This window comes from Syngnathus typhle, linkage group LG20, assembly GCF_033458585.1.
Source record: "Syngnathus typhle isolate RoL2023-S1 ecotype Sweden linkage group LG20, RoL_Styp_1.0, whole genome shotgun sequence".
In the NCBI taxonomy this organism is placed as follows: Eukaryota; Metazoa; Chordata; class Actinopteri; order Syngnathiformes; family Syngnathidae; genus Syngnathus; species Syngnathus typhle.
This window is the reverse complement of record NC_083757.1, coordinates 5,432,472-5,455,564: the sequence shown is the minus strand read 5'-3', so window position 1 is coordinate 5,455,564 and position 23,093 is coordinate 5,432,472. Positions and strand designations below refer to the sequence as shown.

Below are 23,093 nucleotides of genomic sequence, written 5' to 3'. Positions count from 1 at the left end.
GTAAAAACTACTTTACGTTGTCACGTGATAATAGCACTTTACGACACTGTTGGCAATCGTAAAGCAAACTACACGCTTATTTTCCACAGTCAACGCGTCGTAGTAATGCGTTAAATTACCTTTTTTCCTTTTTTTAAAAAATCAAGCTTGACTCAATGAGCGTTTTTGATCTATTTCGCGGCTTCTTTGGCGTTCCCGGTGGCCATTTTCGTGGGCGAAGGTAAGTTAGCAAGGAGCCAAAATGACAGCTGCTAACATTTAGCTCGCAAGAGCAAGTTGACCCAAATGTGCTTTTTCTGCGCTTCCATAGTATTCACATCTTTTACCTAGCGAGTTCTACTTTATTCGGCCGTGTGTTCAAATGTTGTTGCGTACCTTTCAAACTTTTGCAATATTTTCTGTTTACACAATGTGGCGAATGTCATTTAATATTCAGTGGTCCCATATAATCGTGAACTAACTCGCGTAGTATTTTCTTTAAACTAAGATTGGTGGCTGTCTCAGTTAATTAAAACCAAACTAGCGCACGTTGGTTATTAATTGCAATCGGGAAATTAGAACAGCATCAAATGTGAAAAGTAATAAAACCATTAATAATTATTTTCTAAAGTTGAAAGGTCAAATCAAATTACTGTGTCAAGATTAATGGTTTGAATCCCAGCAGAAAGCTGAATATCCCTGACATTTTGTCAGTAGTTTATAAATCTAAATTATTATTTTTATTTATATTTTGTTCGTTGTCAATACACAACTGTTGTGGAACTCATCACACATTTTGACTGCTTATTCAATCAAATAGGGACCCCTTCTTTGATTCCATGACCCGGGATGAAGATGACGATGACGAAGATGATTCCTTCTACTATGATGGCTTCCGGGGGGACGGGCAGGACCCCTTTGACAGCGCTCTGAAATTCGGCTTCAGCTTCAGTCCCGACGGGATGAGAATCCAAGAACCGCCACTGTTTGGCCAGGTCCTCAGGGAGATGGAGGAGATCTTTTCCCAGCTGGGTCGCTGGGACTCACATTCTGGTAATGCTGACATTTTAGGGATTACAATTGGGAAATATTTTGAGCTGTCATTATTTATTGTAGGTATTCCCAGCATTGCGCCACCGCCACGGCAGGAGGGAAGTCGTGGATCCAGCGGTAACCCCTTGAGAGACTTCATGCTCAAATCTCCTGATAGTGACAGCCAGAGGAGAACTGATATCCATCCTTCCTATGAGTCCCCACATTTCCCAGGCGTCACCCCTTTTTCTAAAGTAATTGAGAATTCCATTCCAGCAAATGTAAGTATTTTAATGCAAACTTTCAAGCACTCTCTTTTTGTCTTTAGTTCAATGATGTCTGGAGACAAAGGCTGCAGAAAATTCCAACAGACGAGCGTAAAGAAGACAAAGGTGGGTGATTTTTTTTTTTTTGTGTTACCATTTTTTTGCTTAGCGTGACAAAACAAAATTTGAGACACAAGCAAATTGTGATGGGAAAATCGGTTAATAAACTATTATGCAAAATTTCCCTGCAATATTCCCCTTTATCAAAATCATTGAATACACTAACTATCTCAAATGTGGCTACTTTAGCAGCTAACTAGCTTGGGTACATTTTCACTCATCAAACAGCATAAATAGATCTTGATTTTTCCAGACCTGGACTCTGCCGTGTCCTCTGGTGGTTTGGATCAGATTCTGAGGCCGCCCGCCGATCAGTTGCCGAGTCAGCAGCCTCGAAGCAGGTCCTTCTTCCAGTCCGTGACTGTCACCAAAGTGCTGAAACCTGATGGGGTAACAAGCAGTTGACTGCTAGCTTGCTCGTTAGCAGATATGCTTATTTTGTTTTTGCCTATCAACAAGACAATGGAGGAGCGGCGCACGGTCAGAGATGGCAAAGGCAACGAAGAGACCACCGTGACCCGCTCAGGAGGCCGTAGTGGTCAGGAGGGACCAGGACTTCATACCGGACCTGCCCTACCAGGTCTGTTCACATAGAAAAAAAAATGTGTGAGGGTTCACTATACAACTGTATCGTATACGAACTGTGCTTATTCATCTCCTGCTCTCGTTCCAGGTTCATCATTTTCAGACATGCCGGACGACGACAGCGACTTCTTCTCAAAGCTTTTCGGAGGCTTTAAATGACTTGATTATAACACACGCAATTTATTTACGTTGTAGAGTGGTTGCAAGCCGATGCCGCGAGGTGAGATAATGCAGCAAAAAATATTATCATAAATGTAATAATATAAAGATAATAATTTAAATATATAATATTATATATTATCCTAATTATTGCAATGTATTTATTTTTCTATTGCTCCTTGGTGATTGTTGAATAAACAATGTTGAAATTGTTAATGTTCAAAAAAAGATGTAGTGATTTTGTGGAGTTTTATGATTTGTTTTTAGAATTTGTACTGCAAGCGGGATCGAATGATCACGCTGTAGCTTAGCCACCAACCCACTTTAGACACCACGAGCGAGCTGATGAGAGGAGCAGCAATCGGGCACGGCTGCCAGCAGGTGAGGAAACTTTTTTCCCCCCTCAACCGTCTGAAGGATAGTTTTTGGTGTCGCACACAAAAAACATGGCGGAGCAGCCTATCCACCGCACGCTTTTTCGTTTGTTCAAAACAGATCCAATTTGGAGTCTCTTTTTAACATTTATTTGAAAACTGCACAAAAGTGAGTGTATGGCGTATACAGCAAGCAGACCACAACCATGGGGAAAGAAAACTTGAACGTTCCACTATTATCATCCATCTATATAAATATGATATGACACATGTATAAAAAGATAAAAACAAGACAATGTTTTTTTTGTTTGTTTCCCCCCCCCAAATGTTAGAAAAGAAACGCGAGTATTGATAGACATTGATTTCTTCTTAGTGGGGTGCTTGTTTGATATTTAGAATAAAAAGGAACAGTACAGTACAAACACTACATGTATTCACATTATCATAGCAAGTTATGTTTTCTTGTAGTGTAATTATGTATTTACATCACAAAAATCACATACTAGCCCCTTCCTCTTCCTTCTAATGTCTTACTGAACACCAACATCACAAATGATCCTGGCCAGCTTGCAGCAGTATTTGATCAATAATAAATATTACATTACAAGTACAAATCCAAGTTCTGGGGAGGTCAGTAAAATGGCAGCCGTGCAGCAGAAATGTTTCACCCAAAAGGGGAGGGAGGGAGGAAGGGACGTTCAGGCATGCAGCAACAAGCGTAGGATGGTTAAAACATTCTAGAGCAGCGGTTCTCAAAACAGGGGGTCCACAAAATAAGTTGCAGTCATATTTTTTTTTAAGTGCAAATCCGAACGTGGCTTTCCATAACACTCTTGAAGTGGTATGAAAGGTTGAGTTAGCGCTTGAATAATGCCAAGGACCTCAGAAATGTTCTTCCCTGGACCCGAAAATTTTGGGAACCCTTGTTCTAGACTGCCTTAGTCGTGTCCTACTGGGGCTTGTCCGTCTTGTGCGCGGTGAGGAAGGCCATGCCGTGGGTCCGGAAGTGAGTGTTGAGGTCCGACGCCTTGTCGAAGCGACGCCCGCACACCCTGCAGATCAGGTTGCCGTCAGCGTCCTCGCCCAAAGCTTGAGGCGAGGCGGCGCCGGCGCGGGGCGAGCCGTCCGGAGACGCTCGTCCCGCGCCGCGGTCGGCCTCGCCTTGGGCGTCCCGCACGCGGTGGCTGATGAAGCGGTGTCGACCCAGCGAGCCGGCCGAGGCGAAGCACACGCCGCACTGCAGGCATTGGAAGGAGGCGGTGTCGGCACGGTGCTGCGGGATATGGCGCTGGAACTCCGCGCCGTCCTCCGTGGAGAATCCGCACGGCACGCAGCGGAACACGCTGCTGGTCTCCTCCTCCGGCTCGGCTCGGCTCCTCTTGGCGGGGCCTGCGCCCACTTCCTCGCCTTCCTCCGGCGCGTTCTCCTCCTCGTCCGCTGGCTTGCCACCGGGAGCGGCGCCTTCGCCGTCCTGCTCCGAGGAGCTGCCGGGACCTTCTGTGCTCGTGGCAGCACGCTTCCTCGTCACCGGGGCCGCCTGACCAGCAGACCAAAGGTGAGCCCCCCCCCCCCTTCAACACTCACATGCTAGCTTTACAGATAGCAGATGTTTATTTTATTTTTTGTTTTTAGCCACACTTGGAGCTGGAAAATCAAACTGGTGCAAGATTGCCCAAAGCCAGTGGAAGGGACCTGACTCACCTGTCCGTCGGTGCCTCTGTGTTTGAGCCGGATGTGTTTGTCCAGCAGGAAGCGGCTGCCAAAGGTACGTTTGCCCTCCGTGCAATACCTGCCGCAAGAATTAAAAAGGGTTAGGACGCGTCTCGTAAAAAGCTGCAGCAATACTATTTCGGGCTACTGCGAGAAAGGCTACTGGCCGGTTTTGTAGCTCTGCGTGCAGTCCAATTAGTTTCAAGACTTACTGGCAATGGAAGACTCTTTTGTTGCCCTCGTGAATGACTCTCTCGTGGCGTCTCAGGCTGGATGACGTGCTAAAGTTCCCGCCGCAAATGCGACACGGAAACTGGCAGGGGGGAAAAAAATTAAGCAGGTGTTCAATTAATAAAAGAACAGTAAGCATTGGCGGACATTTGAAGGCACCTTTCCGTGCTCCATCTTGACGTGACTGATGTAGTCGTCGTTGTCGGTGAAGGTACTCTGGCACTGCGGGCACGTCCACTCGGTGGGGACACCGGGTGTCGCCGCGCCGGGCCCCTCGTAGTCTTCATCCCCGTCATCGTCGTCTTCCTCCTCCTCATCGTCGTCCTCTTCCTCCTCTTGATCCCGCCCCCAGTCCTCGCCGTCTGAGTTGTCGGGCTTAGCGGAGGGTTTGATTTTGGGACCGCCAGCGGTAACGGCGGCGGCGGGAGTGTCGGAAGCGGGTTCTTGTTTTGCCGCGGACCCTCTGTGCGCCGTCTGAAGGGCGGCACGAGTCTTCGGTTAATCCCAATTGGACAAAAACAGAGTTGTACTTGGCATAGAACTTAGACAAGGAATCACGAGGAGAACCCTTGCCAAGGCCGAGCCGAGCGATATCACGTTGGCCTTTGTTGACGCCGCGCTAATTACGGAAGGCAAAGAGCGGGCAACACTTAAGGCACGGAAGTTGTCGTTTTCGGCAAGCTCTTGAAGAGGAGAAGTGACCCCACCTTGATGTGCTCCATCATGGAACCTTTCTGGGCATACAGCTTGGTGCAGTCGGGACACTTGAACACGTGCACCTTCTGCTTGGCCAGATGCGTGTCGAAGTGCATGTACAGCAAAGGCTTTTGGGTGAAAACCGTGTCGCACATCACGCACTTGTAGATCATCCTGCCAAGAGAAGATTCCATTAGAGGCGACCGAAGGTGACCGAGCCGAGTGTGCGGCACTCGTACTTGGCCTGACCACCGGTGAGCGCCGGGTGCTGCGTGCCGATGTGGCTCTGGGCGCTCGGGGCCGACTTGAAGGCCATGGGGCAGCTGGGGCATTTGTGGAACACCTCGCAATGGGCCGTCTGGATGTGGGACTTGATGGAGTTCAAGCCGCCAAACACCACTTGGCAGCTGGAGCACCTTCAACCAAGCACAGAGAACGCTCAGAAAATATTTGGGAGAGAGGACGTGGACTTTTGGTGGTCTCTCCCAAGTTGTGTGCTTACCTGTAGCCGATGCGCCTGGCAAAGTGCAGGCAGGCCTCATCCAGGTGGGTCTGGAAGTTGGCCTGGCGTGCCACGCCCCCGCACTCGGGGCACACGTGGGGCGCCTTGTGCTTGTGGATCCTCTGGTGGGCGGACACGGCGCACGAGTTGGGCAGCATCATGGGCGGAGAGCACTGGGAGCACGTCTGGAACATGACACGGACGGAACAGGGGGTCACACAAGTAAAACTTTAAGAGGTACGTGTCTATGTTTGACTTCCTGGTCACCGAATTTGGCGTCGCTCTGATCTGCTGGAAGTGCGTGACGAGCGCCGCCTTGCCAGAGAACTGCGTCTGACACTCGGGACACTTGTAGTTGTTGTACTGCAGGTTCTCAGCTTTCTTGCAGGGCAGTGGCATCAGCGCCTGAGGGCCCTGGGGGGCGCGGCGGACCTGTCGGGGCGCACCTCCGGCGGGCGCCGCAGCACCGTCCTTCGGGCTGGATCCGGCAGCAGACGAAGTAGCAGTGGAGGGGGATGAAGAGGAAAGAACACCTGATGGGAAGGATAGAAAGTTAGAATTTTCTTGCGCTTCTTTAGACCACAGAGATTTTTGTAGGTTTGCCGGTCCTGATTTGTGTCGTGCTTTGTGCTTACTACCGACTGGCGTGACGTCTTGCTGTCCGATCATCTGCTCCACGGTGACGGGCCTCATGACCAGGTGCGAGCACTGCATGACCAGGCCTCGCTCTTTGTGTTCGCGGGCGTGCAGCAGAAGGCTGCACTTGTTGAAGAAGGCCAGCCGCTTGGCGCAGTGGTTACACGTCACCTCGATACGCAGGGACCGCCGGTCGTAGTGCCGCGCCAAGCTGCGCTCCAAAGCGAAGGCGTCGCCGCACTCCAGGCAGCGGTAGCCGGAAGCCGGCAGCGGGAGTCCCCACTCGGGGGGCGGCGGCGCCGACAGGTCCGGCTTGTAGCTGGGCAACAGGTTCTTGCTGTTGAGTATCTTGTTAAAAGCCTCCACCAGGCTGGACTGGCTCCGGGAGATGACGGCGCCGGTGCTATTCACGATAGATGCTGGCTTATTTGACTGAGCGGTGCCGTTGGGTGACCCCTTCGCGGTCGTCCGCACGCTGAACTTGGTTGACGAGGCCACGGCGGGAGTGGCCGGCAGGGCGGCGGATTTTGTGATATTGACAGCGGTGACGGAAACTTTAGCCTTGTCGGAGGTGGCCATTTTGTTTTGTACTTTGGTGGCGGCGGCGAGCATGACGCTGCTAGCGGCAAGCGTGGACACCGGCAGGGCGTTTAAGGCGCTGGCGTTCTGCTGCTGCTCAGACCTTTGACCTTTGCTTCCCAACACCTTGCGCTCACCGCCCCCTTTTGCGTCGGAAGCTTTTCCTCCCGCGCCACCCTTAGGGGCTACCCTCGTCACCGTTCTGGTGATGCCGCCCGTGGACGTCTTAATGGTTTTTATTCGGACTTTGAGGGGCCGTGAGGGAGTCCCGGGGGCTGCCGGTGCGGTGACCACCCCCCCCTCAGGGAGGACAGCTTTAGGCTTGTCCTCATCTGCCTCGGTCTTCTCCTCGCACGCATTTTCCGGCTTGTCCACGTTCCCATCCTCCGCCTTGTCCATCCCGTTCCCCACCTCCATCTCCTCCTCTTCTTGCTTGGGCTCTCTCAGCTCAGATGAAGGTGGTGTGGAGACCCCAGCAGGACTGGAACACCTTTTGGCAGACACCACTTGAGCCGTTGACTTGGGCATCTCGGGTTCAGGGCTTTCCGGCGAGTCCCTCTCTTCGATGATGTGCTCCGGGTGCTTCTCCTCTGGCTGAGGTGTTTCGTTTCCAGCCGAGACCGACTCAGGAGTCATAAACGCTCCCTGGGGGGTGTACCCCGGCTTTGGGTGAGGCGGAATAGATGCCGGAGGCTGGGTTAGATCCTTATAACGACGGTTTATCTGAGTGGAAACCGGCGAGTCTGTGTTTTCCTGGATGACAAGTGGACTATCCAAATCTGCATCTGAATCATCCTCTTCTTCTTCCTCCATCTGCTGGTGCTGGTATTCCGGTATTTTGGGGGCACCGTTAAAAGGCTTGACGTGTGGCGAAAGGGTGGCAGGTGGAGCGGGGAGAGGCTTTGTGGGTGCAAAGTAAGGTGGTGACAGTCCTGCAGAAGATCCAGACGGTAGTGTTGCTTTGTGACTGTCTGCTCTCTCCTGCACAGCTTCCTGCTGCTGTTGCTGCAGGAGCTGCATCTTTCTCGCCCGGCCCACCGGATCTCCCGAACCGGGGCCTAGCAGAGGCTTCAGTCTGTTAAAAATGTTCCCTCCCTGCTTGTTGGACTTGACCGCGACTGAAGTTTCTGCTGATGCTTTAGGGGTGTTCAGGGGCCACGGGGCGCCATTGGACTGGCTGACGGAAAGCGTGGCGGAGACGCCGGACACGCCAAAACCATTGTGGTTGAGGACATCAGATTCCGCCATCCCGCCAAGACGAGGACCCACGTCCACCCCGGCGATTACGTCGATGGCGTCCGGTTCTGCAGCTCCGTCTTCTTCACCCGCTGCCGCTTCGGCACGCACTTTGTTTTTTACAATCACGCTCACGATGGATGTGTCACCCTGCGGGTCCGAGGGGCTCGGCAACCCCACCGTGTTGTCTGTCTTCCCCAGTGGCGCCCCAGTGGGCCCGTGAGGTCCCTCCGCCTCATCCGGCGCGGATTGTATTGCCTCCTTGGCGTCGATGTCTGGTATGTCAAACGCTGCCAGCAGGTCATCGAAATCTGGGGTCTTCATGTCCCCCATTACGGGATTGACGCCTGGAAAAAATAAAGTGACAGCTGTCATGACAGTTGCGCACTTCTGCAACTCTCGCCCTACTGAAATCCGTGATCGCCAGCCAATATTATTTTTAGGAATATCCAAGAAAGCCAGCGTACCTCGGGGTAAACTCGCACAAGTACGCAAGAGAATGGAAAAATGCCACACAGGAAAGCTTTGGAGTGCTGATTCGAACCCAGAACATTTGACTGCTAAGCAGGCATACTAACCACTAGTGCTTCATGATCTACCTAATCTAAATTCATTTCGTTTAGTTTAAGATGATTCAATAATAACGGATGTTGGTTGGGACAATTGTCAATTGCATTATTTTTTTTTTACATAGAGGCCAGACTGACATCGGTTAGCATTAGCGAGTTAGCCCGCTAGCATGCAAACCATTCAGGAGGGTATATTTCACTATAGATGGGAGGCAAATGGGGCTTTTTTGTTAGTTTTAATGCGTGTCTGACGCAAAGCTAATTCCAAACGGGGTGGCTGTCCGAGCCATAGCCGCCTTACGCTGCTGCGACATCGGCCCCTAAAAGCCCGAACGACACCCCCCCTTTCCCCGTCAGACTGCTGGTTAGCTGGCCAGAGAGACGGAGAAGAAGGGGGTCACCGAGCTAACGGGCTAGCCTTCGCCATTTAGAGAAAATAAAAATAACTGCAATAAGGGATGTCATTAGGCGCTGTCAACGATGGCGTGACGTCAGACTGTGTGGGCGAGGATGCTCGAGTTCATAAAAGAGGCGTTTTTGATTGTTTACCTGGATGTGCGATTTCCGATTATCCTTAGCTCGGGTTGCAGCTGAAAACGCAAGCGCTTCCCGTCACGTGCCCGCGGCCTTCCAATCAGGAATGTCAAATTGCACCGAGCCGCATTGTTTGGAAGCAGATCAAAATAAATAGCCGTTTATTACACTGTACTGTATTTATAAAACATTTACTTTGTCTGTGAGTGTCATGCGATACAATCTAAATATGCCGTTGATATAATCAATTAGGAAGTTTTTGAGGTCCATGGAAATTTAACTTCATTTAATACAGAACGTGGAAACACAAGCTGTGATCAATAATTTTTATTTTGCTTTACGGTGTGGTGGAGAGGTCTAATAAGGAAAAATGCTCCAGAAGAAGGATGAATGGCTGTTTATTGAGGTGCTTTAAGGAGTCACAAAAAGGGTGGTAGATAAACATGAACGTTTCAAGATCTTTTTATGTCTAAATGTTGGTTGTCTCTCATTTCTTCTTCTCGTCATCTTTTTTGGCATCAGGCTTGTTGCCCGTCTGTGAGGCCAGGGAGCCCATGGCGTTGCGGATGGCTTCGTTGTTGGGGTCCACGCCGGGCAGGTTCTCCAGCACGCTCTGCAGGAACTCTGGGTCTTGCATTACGTCGTAGTCGTCTTCCTCCTGAGTGAGTGTGCAAAAGCAATCAGCTGTCTGGGCTTACTACGACATCACTCACTTTTATAGCGCTTGCTTACTTTGACAGAGTCTGTAGCCTCCATTGGAACACCTGTGTCCATCTCACTATATTCTGTTACATGACAAGATGGTGGTGGTGGTGGGGGGGGGGGGGGGGGTTATTGACGTTTGTGAATAAGACACCTCACCCCTCTGCAGTTAAGTAACTGACCTCCTCCGGCAAGAGACATCTGCATGGCATAGGCAATCTGCTCTTCCTCCGTCATGCTGCTGAAGTCAGGTATCACGGCGGCGCCCGTCTCGGGCTGAGACACGGACATCTTCAGCAAAGCCTCCTCTGATTCTGAAACGGGAAAAAGGGGAGACCTGATGATGTGTTCTGCTACTCCGATAGGTGTCATGGGCTGTGCGCACCATCCACTGCGGGCATAGGCACGCTGCCCTCGGTCACTGACGCAGCCGTGGCTCTGCGGGCTTCCTCCTCTTGCCTCTGACGCTGCTCCTCCATGGACACGCGCAAGGCCTGCAAACATAGTCAAGATGTTATCGCTGGAATGCAAGACTGGACCTCAAAGTATGTATATATTTAATTTTACCCATTCATTTTACTGACATCCCATTGTGTTGGCTTACCAGGGCAAGTTCCGGATCGGCGCTGGGGTCGACACCAAACTCAAAGTCGCTGGCGCCAAGGCCCATCATGGAGCCACCCTCGCCCGCTAAGATGGGTGAGGAGAGCAGAGCGTCTGCCAGACTGGGCCCTGGGGGGACTGTGACGAGGTGAGATCCTGCCCCCTCCTTGCCGTTCAGTGTGTTGATGAAGGCCGTCAGCTTCTCTGTGTTTAACTCCTAAACGCGTACGACACCATTGAGTGAAAAAACATTTGAAGTACAGAATATCAAAAAGATTACAAGTCAAAGGAAGAAAAAATAGTCTCCTCACCTCCTCTCCAAAATTGATAATATCCACATTCACCTTCTCCTTTTTCAAGCGCTTAGCCATTTTGACAAGCTGTACCACACATAAAAAGATGGAGTAAGTTGTAATAATAATTAAAAAAAAAAAAACACAACACTAGAATAGAACTCACTTCCTTTTCGTTATCCTCCACGGGACTCCCCACAAAGGCGATGATCCGCATCTTGTGGTTTTTACCTTGGCGATGCTTTAAAGCCAGCTACACAGGAAAAGGACACAAACAGTCTGTTTAGTTCTGGTGTATACTGTTTGATTCATTTTGACCAAGATACACACATGAGCCACTCTAATGCCCGTGCAGAAGCTGATGTTGCCTCTGGGCTGCACAGCATGAAGTTTGGATAAGATGCGTCCAGAATCTGGCGTCAACGTGGTCAGCACCTCACAGTTACTATGACAAAGAAGAACAGTCAGTCACATTATGTCCACTATCTATTGGCATTCCAAATAAAAAAAATCCAGTTTAAGGGTTCTTACTTGGCCATGGTGATGAGGCCCACGTTGTTCTCAGGGTTGCTACGTGTTTTGGAGTGACACACGATGTTGACGGCATCTTGCTGCGCTTGCAGCCTTGTGGGTAGAAAGTCTCCATTTCGCATATATTCGCTGTTGTCCACACTGGTGAGAAAAACAAATAAATTTGAATACCCAGTTTAATGGATTTTAGTATTAGGAGGACACTATAAACAGTATTACACAAAAATAAATTATGTAAATACCCAAAAAGTTTCATTTACAAAAACAAATTAAAGAATAAAGTAGTATATATTAAGATGAAAGCCGTTCGGCCTTTATTCCCGTAGTAGTCCTTTCAAATCGGTCCAATTCGAACATGCTAAGGTTAGCAAGTTGTTATTATTCTTAGTTTTTCCTTGTCATTGACTTGCCGTTGTAAAATGTTTTGTTCTGATTCAAACTGAATTGTTTTAAATATAGCTTGCGTACATATGAGACGGGAAAATGAAATAATAAATACGGCTAGCTACTAGTATTTGCTACATGACTCAGCCGCTGCTAGCAGTCCAAATCTGCAACATTTTCTCACCCTTTCGACGTGGATATCAACTGTGAATTTAACACCACTTATTTTTTTTAACCAAACCGTTTGTTAACAGTAAATTACGCGAGGCATTTAAAGGGGTAAAACGACTTAAAATAATAAAAATTTGATCCTTACCAAACCATAGTACTTTCGAGCACCATTTTGGAAAAATCTTGTTGATTCGAGCAGCAGTCTTACAAGCTCACAGCCCATTGAATAACAGCTGAGCAAGACCGTCCATGATTGGCCCTAGTTTATTTTATTCTTGGATGTGATTGGTGGGTCAGCTTCCTAGTCCATTACGTCACCAATCAAAAGTAAACAATTCGTAACGAAGAATAAAGAAATAAAATGAAGTATTATTAAATTAAAAATGTATTTGTACCTTCATTTAGTCATATATACAAAACTAAAACAAAGCAACATTTTATCAAAGGCACTTTTATTTACACAGTATTGATTAAAAAGCTATGGATAGTGAAAAATGCCATACAGTAAAAGTAACTGTAATAAATACACGTTAGGATTTTGGTCCATAAGGCACATTTGCATAAAATAGCAATCCACCCAAAATTTTACTCATGCTAATACCGATTCTTCAATTGACTGAATTATTGCACCATTTCCAAAGCCTGTGAATGTAATGAGCATACAAAACATTTGCATTGTAAAACAGATAAAAATAACTCAACCTCATTTACATCATACTGTGTAACCGTATCACCAGAGAATTAAAATTGTAAACACACACTGGAATGAAAGTTATAAAAAAAATAGAAATTAAGCAGAAGCAGAAATGATTCTGAATGTACTTTTTTTTTTTTTTTTTGATGGCTCTGATAGTGTCTTGGTCATTTTTCATGTCGAATTCTCATACTTTGGTCCATCCACCAACCAGGACGGCATTTCTTGTCCCAAAGCCATTCAGGTAAATCCTTAAGTTACACTTGAAAATACTGAACTGAAGGCGAGAGCCATCTAAGAGTCAAAGCATTCCACTGAGATGAGCAACAATAAAACGTTGGAGTCCAAGCGGAACCAAAGTGCGGTTGAAAAGGGTACAAAAAAAAATCCCTTATTTTTGGCACTACTTCAATGGTAGTCATCATCAGGTCTTTCCATTCGCCTCACTGGATTTAGGTGTTTCTTCTACACCTGTACAACAAAGAAATAAGATAATACAATAGAACAACAGTTTTCTAATTTTAAGTAATCATCTATTACAAATACAAAGACTGCTTACAGGCATGTATGAAACACTGCAACACGTTGACATGCTGGAACATGCCGGAAATTCGCGCTGCAAGGGCAAACACAGCCTTCCTCACATTCTTACCGTTTTCCTGGGACCCGTCTTCTTTGTCCGCCGAGTTTTTCTCATCCTTTATTACGGGCTGCTGGCTCTCGTCCTGCTTATTCTGGTTCTGGTTCTGGCTGCTGCTCTGTTCTGCTTGCTGAGCTGTGCCACTGTCGGTTTTCCTTAGAGTGCTATGGCGCCTCTTGGATGGCGATGTCTTCACTAAAATACAAGATGAACATGTCATTTTTTAAAAGAGATTAAATGATCAAAACAAAGGAAGCACAAATATTCGGTATATTCTTACATTGGATTTTCTTGAAGACCGTGTTGCACATGAACCTCTGGAATCGGTCGGCGTAGAAATCCGGTCTGTGCACCGAAACCGTGTCCTGAAAGAGTGATAATAACTCAACGGGTTTTGTCAATATTTAAGAATCGTTAAAGGACTTTGCAGGTGCAAATGTTTACCGCGTCTTGAACCAGAGCTTTCCACGTGTGCTCCAGCATCTTGACGAATCTAGGAGACAAGGTGTCGATTTGTCGTAGCGGTTTTGACATTTTAAGTCCACCAATGGTCCAGCTCACCTGTATGACTGTAGAATGTCAATGATGCCGATGTAGATCAGGAGTCTTTGACCTTTGGAGTTTCGTGCTGGAATCCCTCCCGTGCTGAAAAATCAAATAAGATTAAAAAAACGGAATGCTGTAGAATGAATTGCAGAACTAGTTTAAATATTTTGATGTCGGATTCTTATATTTGTAAAAATATCCACATCCGTGTTCAATGGGAAAATTTGGAATCACGTGAATGCTTGACATGTCGCAACTTGACACTCACGGGTCGTGGCTTCCCGGCGAGCCGGCGTCCCTGGCTTCCGCCTGGATGGCCTCCATGGGCGTGCTATACAGGAACTTCTGGTTCTGCGGCTTCCTCCTCTCTGCTGCCGGCTCTGGCTGCATCGTTTCTCCTCCGGCGTGATCCACCACGTTAATCCCGAGCAAGAGACTGTAGTCCATGATCTTGAAACTCTGCAGCACCTGGAAAATGAAGAAAATTGGCGTTCTAACCAAATTAGTTGGATGACAACCGTGTAAAATCTTCCACCAGTACCCAGACTCTTACCAGGCAGTCCCGCTGAACCGTCTTGCAGAAGGCGTTGTACATGTCGGGATCCAGCAGCATCCCATCAGGCATGTCCTGCAGGAAGTCCAGGTCCTTAAAGGTGGGTAAAGCCTTGGCCCGTTCTTTGGAGGAGGCCCGGCGGTTATACGTGGAGCCCTTCAGGTCAAATTTGAGGTGCAGCTGGACCGAGGAAGGCAGCAGGTTGTTCATAACCACGACACGGATGTTAGTGCCGTTTGTCTGGATGCAGTAGAGACCGTAGAACTTGGGTAGCAAGGTCCGCTTGTTCTGGTTCAAGTTCTGGAGGATTGGTAGAAAGATGAAATCTCTTTCATTGAAGTAGAACAAGGGTCTCATTTGTTTGACTGAAGAAAAAAAACCATTATTATTTCTGATTCTGCTTCTCCTTCTTGTCTTACCATGAAGTAACCGGGAAGGAGCTTCTGGAGAAACTCAGCCTCCTTGCGCTGCACTGTCTTCATAATGAACTGATCATCGTGGGAGAGGTAGAAGAGCGACCCGCTGGCTCCCGAGTTGGACAGCTCGATCAGGTCCTCGCTACACAGGGAACACTGTCAGAGAACACACTGTAAGCTGAAAAATTTGTTCAACATAACATATTTTTTTTAAAAAAAATGTACCATGTAGTCATCTGGCTGAATGCAAAACATCTCCCTGAAGTAGCGAAATGCGATGGGAGCGTACGTCTTGAACCTGAAGTCCCCATAGTGGTGCGCCGGCGTGTGACTGCTGCCCTCACTGCCAAAGTTGAATCAAAAAGAAAAAACAGTCTATAAAAAAAAAAAAAAATCACGCAGTCTTAACAAATCAAAATAGAACTTGCAAAAAATCTGAAGTTTTCGACGCATTTTTAGAATTGAATTGTGCTACTCCTTCTGGTGTGTGCGCCTTGGCCACCAGGGGGAGCAGTACAATACAGACTTTAATAAATATACATTTAGACCACCCACCCGGGGAAGTAGATGCTCTCCACCTCTTCGAAGTCCTGCAGCAGTACGTCTCGCTCGGACTTCTGAGCCAAGCTGCACACAGTGTGCGTGATTCCCAACTGGATAGCGCCTTGCAGAGCCCATGAGGGAGTCTGGAAAGAAAATGAGAGATGTAAGCACGTGTATCCTGTTTGGTTGAAAAAAAAAAAGATATTTTAATAGTTTCCAAGTAGACCCAAAAACACAATTACTAAGAGGCTACAATGCATATCGATACTGACCTTTTTGTACACAGTTTTCCCAGTTTGATCCACTCCTCGGTGCCCAATGGTTTTCTTGACAACTGGGGCTGGGCTAATTCCTGGAATCTAGCAGTAAGGACAACATTAAGGTAGGTGAGGAAAAAGAACACAATTACAGTCATATGATAATTTCTTACCTCTTTCCCGGCCTCAGTAGAATCTGGAGACAAATGGGCAGACAGTGGAATGTTATTTGTGGTGAAAACATAAGTTAATATTTAAGCTATGGTTTAAAAAGATGGTTTAAAAATGAAATTGTTTAGAAATGTGCGGCTGGGCTGAGGCCAAAACTCGCGACACACCTTGTTAACTTTTAGCCTGAACGACTCACTTCCCAATTGGATCATTACGGAACTTTTTACAAGCAACCTTTTCTCGTTTATTTTTGGCATGACATTTTTTTTAAATTGTCAAAGAAAACCCACGTAGGTAGAGGGAACACACGTTTTATTCTAGTTTTCGCGTTTATGACGTCAAACTTACTGCCAGGGTGGCTCTGAAGCCCCTGCGGCTCTTCTGTAACTGCGGCTGTGGCCATTCCGAGTCTTGATCAAACTTTATACACAAACTCGAAACTAACTAAATTAAGGAAAAAAACACTAAATCAATTGTCAAATTATATTGATGAAAAGCCATCTTTTGCGACGTAAATCAAATCCTGTCATTACGCGTTCGTAAACAAGGATGCAACGCGGAAGTTGTCAAACTTCGTTGTTTAACCAGAATGAGAAAAAAAGTTCCGGCGTGAGTTTTAAAGCGTAAACAGTGTAATAATAAAAGCGACCCAAACAGGCTCAGAATTCCGAAGCACATAATATACACAATAAACGTGTAGATTTGATAAATGTGTTTGTTCAATCTTTTATTTTTAATTCCTGTTTATCCTTCAAAGACATTAGCGCTCAAATAAATCTTTTATTTTGAAGGCAAAGGCTAAATTAAGGAGAGTGTGCGTACAGCCGCTCTTTTCTTTTGACGATTTGTTAACGTTTGTATGAGAAACAAAGAAACGTAGATCACAGTGGAAAGTTATTTAAATGTTTATTCCGTTTTCTGGTACAGATTTCCATTCCGAAAAGATTGTGAACAACAAAGCACGCCCCACCGACAACTTTGACCATGAAAACAGCGACGTCCTGTGGACATTTTATAGATTGCAGTGATAGAGTACAGTGATTTTTAATTTATAAAAAAACAGTGCAAAATATGTTTGTTAGTATGTTGACTCGGTGGGGAACAAATAACTCACCTCTCCTGTTTTGAATACCTGTGGACATTTTTTTGTTGTTGCCATGACTGATCATTTATTTTTAAAGTTTTCTGTACCTTTAGCAAGCATTTGGGTCAAAGGTGAAGTCGGGTTCGACAAGCATTTCAGGTGCAGTGTAGCCCGGCGTGCCAAGATAGTCCGGGTTTGGCAGCTCACTGTCAAAGCAGCTCCAGCGTTCGAGCCCTTGCTTCAAGCAGCACTCGTAGTGTGCTGTCATGGTTCCAAATTCCTCGATGCAGAACAAGCCCAGCGCCTGTTTCCACTGAAAGCACACATATGGAAATAAAATCAGAGCCACATAGTGTCGTAACAGCAAGACTATAAGAGTAGAAATAAAAAAAGTACTGACTTAGCAAAATAATAATTGCACAGTGAATGACATTATTATCTAAAGTTTGCAAAATCCTGACTGTTCTCTAATATTTTCTGATGATCGCCTTTGACTTACAGATTGCCTGGTGCAGCATAGCACGGCAGCCTCCCTGTTCTCTCCACCCAGAGAGCAGCACTGTTGGTACCAGGATTCCAGTCGATTGATGGCCGTCCCGCGACGCCTGAAGTGTCCCACCCCACTCCTCGGGAAGAAGCTCTCGGGGTACCTGGGGCGACCCTGACCGTGGCTACAGATGGCTGCCATGTTATGCTCCGTGGGCTGACCCGGCGGGAACGGCACGTTGACTTCTGTGGACTCCACTGGAGAAACAAACGCGGTGGATCATTCCGAAGGTATTTTGCAATCTCACCACAAATCCATATTACCTCGTAGATTTGCATCGGAGACAATCAGCAGAATGAGAAACCCATGAAGAAGTATAAGTAAAGTCATGGCTGGAGTGACTTAATGTTTTTGTTTTTTTTTAGTTTTGCTCTTAGCACGTAGATGTAAAATCTAGAAAGTTCACAGGCAGGCTTCTTATATTAAGCCCGGGGGGTGGGGAAGAGTGACCCGCCCCTCTTTTCCGCTCAACACTTGAGAGACCATCTGCTGAACGTACAAAATACCAACATATGGGGAAGAGACTGATAAGCGTTCAAACAGAACCAAAAAATCCATTAATCTGAATCATGTGAAACTTTCGCAATGTTCTGAATTCTTTCCATGCCTGAAAACCCGGAGGCCAATTTCTTATCGTGATTTCGGCAAGCTGACCGTGGACAAAACGTGTTGTTGAAAACCGCTCATCCCCTGTAACAAAAGCTCACGCTGCTAAAAAAAAAAAAAAACACGCTAACTTTGCATTTTTGTTATCGAATAGCAGCCGACGTGTTCACCAGCTGCTTCCTGTTTTCCGCACATGACCACAGTCAAAAACTTCTTCTGACTCCACATGGAATGCCACGATATCGTCCTTACGCAATTCCTCGCTATGCTGTCCGGCCGCACTTTCCCTCTACTCCCACTTGAATTGCGATGATGTGATTGGTCGATGTAACATTAGCAGCTGTAATTGGGACTGGAGTGCATCTCAAGTGTGTCAACAGTGTGTGTGACACTTTTGGAACGTGATCTACCGTGCCACTGATTTGCTTGGCTGCTGACCAGGTCACTCACAGGACAAAAACTTCTGTAAGGTCAAACAAACCTGTCTCGTGTCGTAAAGAGCTAACTAACTTTTTTTTTACAGCACAACTGTGGTTGTTTCTTTGCATGTCGGACTTTCTTCCATCTTACTTTTTCACAGGTTGCCCGCTCATGAGTAATTCATACCTGTTGAGCCCTGGATGTCTCCGCAATTTGACCGCCGTGCCAGAGAAGGGGAGGGGGGGGGGAGGTTGGTGAGTGAACGCAACAAGCCGATTATTGAAGGCTACTTGATGAGCTCCCCGCCTGGCAATTTGCATCCGTCCAGGCTGGAGACAGATGAAGCTGCATGTCAGATAATAGCCACATTTTTTTTTCCAAGTAGTTAAGAATGACAGCTCTATTCTTCTTGTAAGTAGACACTTTCTTTTTCCAACATGACCAGCCCGTCAAGGAGCCTTGGTGACCAGAAGGGCATGAAAGGAAGTCCTTGTCACAAACCCGACACACCGTACTACCGTAGCTGGAGCAGTCTTCGATTCTCCCGATGGCGGAGCGGCTCCCAGAAGGCCACCTGCCCCGGAACGCCTTCCTCAAAGACGGAGAAACACAATGACGTGAGCCAGACTCTTTTCTCGTTGGTCAAAACTCACAACGACGACTACACGGCCGACCCCGCCGGGCTTCTGGACCCCGACGAGGTTGACGACGAGGAAGCCGAGCCAGACCAGTCCACGTATTTCCAGAAGCAGCTCGGATCCATGTTGCAGCCCGGCGTCAACAAGTTCTCCCTGCGCATGTTCGGCAGCCACAAAGGCGTTGCCGCCGAGCAGGCCAGGGTCAAGTCGTTCGGCGTGTGGATCATCCATCCCTACAGCAATTTCAGGTGGGGCCACAGTTGTCCCAAAAAAAGCGGCAACTACATTAGGACAGGCTGGACATCCCAAATTCGGAGTCCGGCACAGCAGCTGATAACACTACGTGGTATAAGGCGATGAAGGGATTTGATTACTGATACAGTATATAGGACAAGATCATCTGGATTATTCAAGCCTCTTGGTAACCCCCCCCCCTCTCTCCACTCATATATTCGCCTCTATTATTCCTGCCTCTGTTTTATACCATTTTTGCCAAAAAATAGACAATTTATCTTCCTAATAACATCAGCTAATTCAGACAATACATAAAAAGCCCGGCGACAGATGGACGACCCACGAGGGGGAAATGATGAGAATAATTCCAATCATGTTTTATTATGCAACAATATGCAAACAGCTGCGGCAGGGATTACGGCAGGACTGTCTGCGTTATGCTCCAAACTTCAGATGGTCAGATGGTGCGATTTGTCCCACTGAGTGGATTTGGCCGCAATACAGAGGTGCGCGGAGGCAAATTAAGGACGACCCAAGGGGGAAATGACACGGAGTGGACAGAAGGCCGGGGTCTTAGCTAGCAATCTGCCAAAACGTCTGTCTGACTTTATTTTTGGCCCCGCCTTCCCCCGTCAACTCCTCCAGCAACATAATTGTCAGTAAAGAATGTCTTTTCCTTTGTGAATATGAATTTTACACATATTATTTGGGTTGTATTTGACTTTTAATCATTATTGAGTGTTTTAAATTCAACTGAAGTGGTCACTTAATTTGATGCAACACGAGAGGAGATAACAATCACATCCCGTGTGCGTCGAATGAGAAAAAGAACCCTTAATGAAGTCGAGACGTCGGGTTGATTGACAGCGGATGGAAAAAGAATCTGTTGGGAAAGGCAGGAAACCCAAAACCAGCTTCGGAGGACACTGGAGACCTGGATGACAACTTGTAGGACGTCTGACAGACACGTCTGGGCAATGTGTCGAGCAGCGAGTGACATTGTTGTGGTGCGTTGGGTGACACGAGGGTGAATTGTTAATGACGGCGCTTCCTCTCGTTGTCGCAATCATGAAGTGACCTCATATAAAGTGGGTCATGGTACTTGTCATCTGACCTTACTGCTCCCACTTGTGTCATTTCAGTGTCAACTTGTTGATAGCGTGTCAATAGTTGTTGCTAACCAAAACAGGAGCATCAATTCTCTGTGCAGTGTTAAAGATGATGTTATGAACATGTGGTTCCTTCTAGGTTCTACTGGGACCTTGTGATGCTCCTCCTCATGATGAGCAACCTGGTGATCTTACCGTGGGGTATCACGTTCTTCGAAGACCAGAACACTATCCCGTGGATCACCTTCAACATGCTGTCTGACACTCTCTTCCTCATGGACCTGGTCTTCAACTTCCGCACGGGCATCCTGGGCGAAGACAGCCACATCATTCTGGACCCTAAGTGCATCCGCCTGCACTACCTGCGCTCCTGGTTCCTGGTCGACTTCATCTCGTCCATTCCGGTGGACTACATCTTCCTGGTGGTGGACCTGGAGTCTCTGCAGGACTCGACCGACGTGTACCGGACAGCTCGAGCCCTTCGCATTGTGCGCTTTACCAAGATCCTCAGCCTGCTGCGACTCCTGCGCTTATCCCGACTCATCCGCTATATCCACCAATGGGAGGAGGTACAAGCTTTTCATTCCACACAAAAAAGCAGACGACTAAATCTTCTGGTTGTCTACTTCAGATGTTCAACATGACGTACGACCTGGCCAGCGCGGTGGTGCGCATCGTCAACTTGATCGGCATGATGCTGCTGCTGTGCCACTGGGACGGCTGCCTCACCTTCATGGTGCCCATGCTGCAGGACTTCCCCGCAGACTGCTGGGTGTCCAAGAACAACATGGTGGTCAGTTCACGCCCTTTATCACGCACGTGTGGATCGAAGAAAGTAGCGCGAACGTTTTTGCCACGTGAACGCAAGCAGTTTCCTCTCGTCTGATTTAACTTTTCTATTAGACTGAGCGCCATCTTGTGGCATTCTAGGGTACAACAAGTGTATATATTCTATAATCTTTTTTCTTTGGTCCCGGCCAGAACGCCACATGGCACATCCAGTACTCGTACGCCCTGTTCATGGCTATGAGTCACATGCTGTGCATCGGTTATGGCGCCAACTCCCCGGAGGGCATGACTGATGTGTGGCTGACCATGATCAGCATGGTGGTGGGCGCCACTTGCTACGCCATGTTCCTGGGCCATGCCACCAACCTGGTGCAGTCTTTGGACGCCTCGCATCGCCACTATCAGGAGAAGGTTGACCTCGTTGACCTACTTTCGCATGACCACTGTCGATGGTTGAGTTCACTCTTATTTCTTTCGTCTCCAGTACAAGCAAGTGGAGCAGTACATGTCGTTCCACAAGCTGCCCGCGGACCTGCGGCAGAGGATCCACGAGTATTACGAGCAACGTTTCCAAGGCAAGATGTTTGACGAGGACAGCATCCTGGGAGAGCTCAGTGATCCGCTAAAAGAGGTAAGCTATTTTTAATGCTACAAAGTATTACAATACATTAAAACGGAATGACGTGAACTTTTTTTGATTTCTCTTCATCTTGACAGGAAATCGTCAGCTACAACTGTCGAGGTCTGGTGGCCAACATGCCCCTCTTCGCCAATACCGACCCTCACTTCGTGACCGTGATCCTCACTAAGCTGCACTTCGAGGTCTTCCAGCCGGCAGACTTCATCGTACGGGAGGGAACGCTGGGTCGGAAAATGTACTTCATCCAGCACGGCACCGTCGTGGTCATCCCGCGAGGCAGCAAGGAGATCAGACTAAGCGACGGGGCCTATTTTGGGGGTAACCGACTTTTTATCTGGAAAACGTGACCAACGGATGATTGAACGTCGATTCTCCCGTTTTCAGAGATCTGTCTCCTGACTCAAGGCCGACGCACAGCTAGCGTGAAGGCCGAAACGTACTGTCGGCTCTACTCGCTGAGTGTGGACAGCTTCAACGAAGTGCTGGAGGAGCACCCGCTCATGAGGCGGGCCTTCGAGAGCGCGGCCGTGGACCGACTGCGTCGGGTCGCCAGGAGGCCCAGCCACCAGCCTCCCCCAAACGAGTGACCAAAGCAACAACCAAATGTGACTCATGACTCGTAATACCATGCAGTAAAAATACTTTATTACAACAGTAGGTAAGTACTAAGTAATCCATTTTATTTAGTTTTAATCTCCACTTTTGTTGTCATATTGTATTATTGTTTCCCCCCCGCAAAATATTCTTCCTTCCATGTGCAGTTCACCAATAAAATACACTATGGAAATAAAATCAAACAAATGATATTTTACTTTTTCTCCATGGTAATGTTGCTTAGCATCCCTTTATGCTTTCGATGACTATGGCTGTCAATCATTCAGGATTTGGCAGCAGCTGGATGGTTGGAAATCCTCATCATGCCGTTTTTGTAATCTCACACGCTGTATGTGTGTGTGTGTGTGTGTGAGGGGGGGGGGGGTAAACTGCGCTGATGTCATAACTCCAACTGTACACGTTACAGACAATATCCTTATATGGGGCGGTCGTAAAATCATATTAAACTCAGAGAAAATCCATCCATTTACAATAAATCTTTGTCTTTAGGATTTGGACCCCAAGAAAGCCAGTGTCTATATCAGACAAAGAAATATTTTTGTCCTGTTAGGAAAATAACAGATAACAGTAGGTCATTGTAAATATATAAGACATAAAATATGTAATATATATATATATTCGTAGTAGCCAATTTATTGACATAAACATCATTTCTAAAAAGGCAGCAACAGCTCCGGTCGTGCGTAGGAGCTTTATAAT

The 23,093-nt window shown here is 47.4% G+C and overlaps 5 protein-coding genes across 11 annotated transcripts; 2 read left to right on the top strand and 3 right to left on the bottom strand.

Moving 5' to 3' along the window:
- The first annotated feature begins 36 nt into the window (after positions 1–36).
- Positions 37–3,071, top strand: hax1 (HCLS1 associated protein X-1). 4 transcript variants are annotated; one of them, XR_009710622.1, is made up of 8 exons: positions 37–220; positions 800–1,265; positions 1,340–1,403; positions 1,651–1,787; positions 1,857–1,977; positions 2,071–2,202; positions 2,409–2,522; positions 2,637–3,071. XR_009710622.1 is itself a non-coding variant. In XM_061266802.1 (7 exons), the coding sequence occupies exons 1-7, from the start codon at positions 156–158 to the stop codon at positions 2,139–2,141; spliced, it is 861 nt and encodes a 286-aa protein (XP_061122786.1). In that variant the 5' UTR covers positions 37–155; the 3' UTR covers positions 2,142–2,369. The 4 variants fall into 4 exon arrangements, 2 of the variants coding, with proteins under 2 accessions (XP_061122786.1, XP_061122785.1); XR_009710621.1 differs by having other exon boundaries at positions 2,409–3,071; XM_061266802.1 differs by lacking the exons at positions 2,409–2,522; positions 2,637–3,071 and having other exon boundaries at positions 800–1,032; positions 1,096–1,265; positions 2,071–2,369.
- znf687b (zinc finger protein 687b) lies at positions 2,650–9,304 on the bottom strand. Of its 3 annotated transcripts, none has more exons than XM_061266726.1 (10): positions 9,224–9,304; positions 6,290–8,452; positions 5,922–6,187; positions 5,655–5,839; positions 5,392–5,568; positions 5,164–5,326; positions 4,616–4,930; positions 4,438–4,538; positions 4,217–4,304; positions 2,650–4,052 (listed from the first exon to the last, which is right to left on the bottom strand). In XM_061266726.1, the coding sequence occupies exons 2-10, from the start codon at positions 8,436–8,438 to the stop codon at positions 3,465–3,467; spliced, it is 4,032 nt and encodes a 1,343-aa protein (XP_061122710.1). In that variant the 5' UTR covers positions 8,439–8,452; positions 9,224–9,304; the 3' UTR covers positions 2,650–3,464. The 3 variants fall into 3 exon arrangements, with proteins under 3 accessions (XP_061122710.1, XP_061122711.1, XP_061122712.1); XM_061266727.1 differs by having other exon boundaries at positions 6,293–8,452; XM_061266728.1 differs by having other exon boundaries at positions 3,950–4,304.
- Positions 9,305–9,590: 286 nt separating this feature from the next.
- On the bottom strand, positions 9,591–12,169 carry psmd4a (proteasome 26S subunit ubiquitin receptor, non-ATPase 4a). The gene is made up of 10 exons (XM_061266781.1): positions 12,038–12,169; positions 11,338–11,478; positions 11,137–11,251; positions 10,973–11,059; positions 10,825–10,893; positions 10,515–10,730; positions 10,296–10,404; positions 10,093–10,224; positions 9,941–9,993; positions 9,591–9,866 (listed from the first exon to the last, which is right to left on the bottom strand). The coding sequence occupies exons 1-10, from the start codon at positions 12,061–12,063 to the stop codon at positions 9,696–9,698; spliced, it is 1,119 nt and encodes a 372-aa protein (XP_061122765.1). The 5' UTR covers positions 12,064–12,169; the 3' UTR covers positions 9,591–9,695.
- A 158-nt stretch (positions 12,170–12,327) lies between these two features.
- Positions 12,328–16,315, bottom strand: LOC133144219 (phosphatidylinositol 4-phosphate 5-kinase type-1 alpha-like). Its single transcript, XM_061266768.1, has 13 exons — positions 16,061–16,315; positions 15,715–15,737; positions 15,557–15,643; positions 15,297–15,427; positions 14,967–15,084; positions 14,745–14,897; positions 14,326–14,625; positions 14,041–14,240; positions 13,788–13,871; positions 13,671–13,719; positions 13,507–13,591; positions 13,239–13,421; positions 12,328–13,057 (listed from the first exon to the last, which is right to left on the bottom strand). The coding sequence occupies exons 1-13, from the start codon at positions 16,113–16,115 to the stop codon at positions 13,011–13,013; spliced, it is 1,515 nt and encodes a 504-aa protein (XP_061122752.1). The 5' UTR covers positions 16,116–16,315; the 3' UTR covers positions 12,328–13,010.
- Positions 16,316–17,276: 961 nt separating this feature from the next.
- hcn3 (hyperpolarization activated cyclic nucleotide-gated potassium channel 3) lies at positions 17,277–22,565 on the top strand. 2 transcript variants are annotated; one of them, XM_061266749.1, is made up of 9 exons: positions 17,277–17,573; positions 18,530–18,623; positions 18,815–19,255; positions 20,490–20,919; positions 20,982–21,143; positions 21,332–21,550; positions 21,624–21,770; positions 21,857–22,097; positions 22,164–22,565. In XM_061266749.1, exons 2-9 carry the CDS (start codon positions 18,541–18,543, stop codon positions 22,364–22,366), a joined length of 1,926 nt encoding a protein of 641 aa, XP_061122733.1. In that variant the 5' UTR covers positions 17,277–17,573; positions 18,530–18,540; the 3' UTR covers positions 22,367–22,565. The 2 variants fall into 2 exon arrangements, with proteins under 2 accessions (XP_061122733.1, XP_061122732.1); XM_061266748.1 differs by lacking the exon at positions 18,530–18,623.
- The last annotated feature ends 528 nt before the right edge of the window (positions 22,566–23,093 follow it).

Bases quoted from the DNA above. Each gene is read 5' to 3' on its own strand.
- znf687b (XM_061266726.1), bottom strand. From the start codon at position 8,438: ATGGGGGACATGAAGACCCCAGATTTCGATGACCTGCTGGCAGCGTTT. The intron at 6,188-6,289 runs GTAAGCACAAAG...CCTTCCCATCAG, and splicing joins AGACGTCACGCCAGTCGGTA to GTGTTCTTTCCTCTTCATCC. The intron at 5,569-5,654 runs GTAAGCACACAA...GCTTGGTTGAAG, and splicing joins GCCAGGCGCATCGGCTACAG to GTGCTCCAGCTGCCAAGTGG.
- hcn3 (XM_061266748.1), top strand. From the start codon at position 17,488: ATGCTCCGTGGGCTGACCCGGCGGGAACGGCACGTTGACTTCTGTGGA. The intron at 19,256-20,489 runs GTGGGGCCACAG...GGTTCCTTCTAG, and splicing joins CATCCCTACAGCAATTTCAG to GTTCTACTGGGACCTTGTGA. The intron at 20,920-20,981 runs GTACAAGCTTTT...TGTCTACTTCAG, and splicing joins ATATCCACCAATGGGAGGAG to ATGTTCAACATGACGTACGA.
- LOC133144219 (XM_061266768.1), bottom strand. From the start codon at position 16,115: ATGGCCACAGCCGCAGTTACAGAAGAGCCGCAGGGGCTTCAGAGCCAC. The intron at 14,626-14,744 runs GTAAGACAAGAA...CCAATCCTCCAG, and splicing joins TCCTTCCCGGTTACTTCATG to AACTTGAACCAGAACAAGCG. The intron at 13,720-13,787 runs GTGAGCTGGACC...CTTGTCTCCTAG, and splicing joins GACATTCTACAGTCATACAG to ATTCGTCAAGATGCTGGAGC.
- hax1 (XM_061266801.1), top strand. From the start codon at position 156: ATGAGCGTTTTTGATCTATTTCGCGGCTTCTTTGGCGTTCCCGGTGGC. The intron at 221-799 runs GTAAGTTAGCAA...TCAATCAAATAG, and splicing joins GGCCATTTTCGTGGGCGAAG to GGACCCCTTCTTTGATTCCA. The intron at 1,266-1,339 runs GTAATTGAGAAT...TTTTGTCTTTAG, and splicing joins GCGTCACCCCTTTTTCTAAA to TTCAATGATGTCTGGAGACA.
- psmd4a (XM_061266781.1), bottom strand. From the start codon at position 12,063: ATGGTGCTCGAAAGTACTATGGTTTG. The intron at 10,731-10,824 runs GTGAGGAGACTA...GTACGCGTTTAG, and splicing joins TTATCAATTTTGGAGAGGAG to GAGTTAAACACAGAGAAGCT. The intron at 10,405-10,514 runs GTAAGCCAACAC...CTATGTTTGCAG, and splicing joins CCGATCCGGAACTTGCCCTG to GCCTTGCGCGTGTCCATGGA.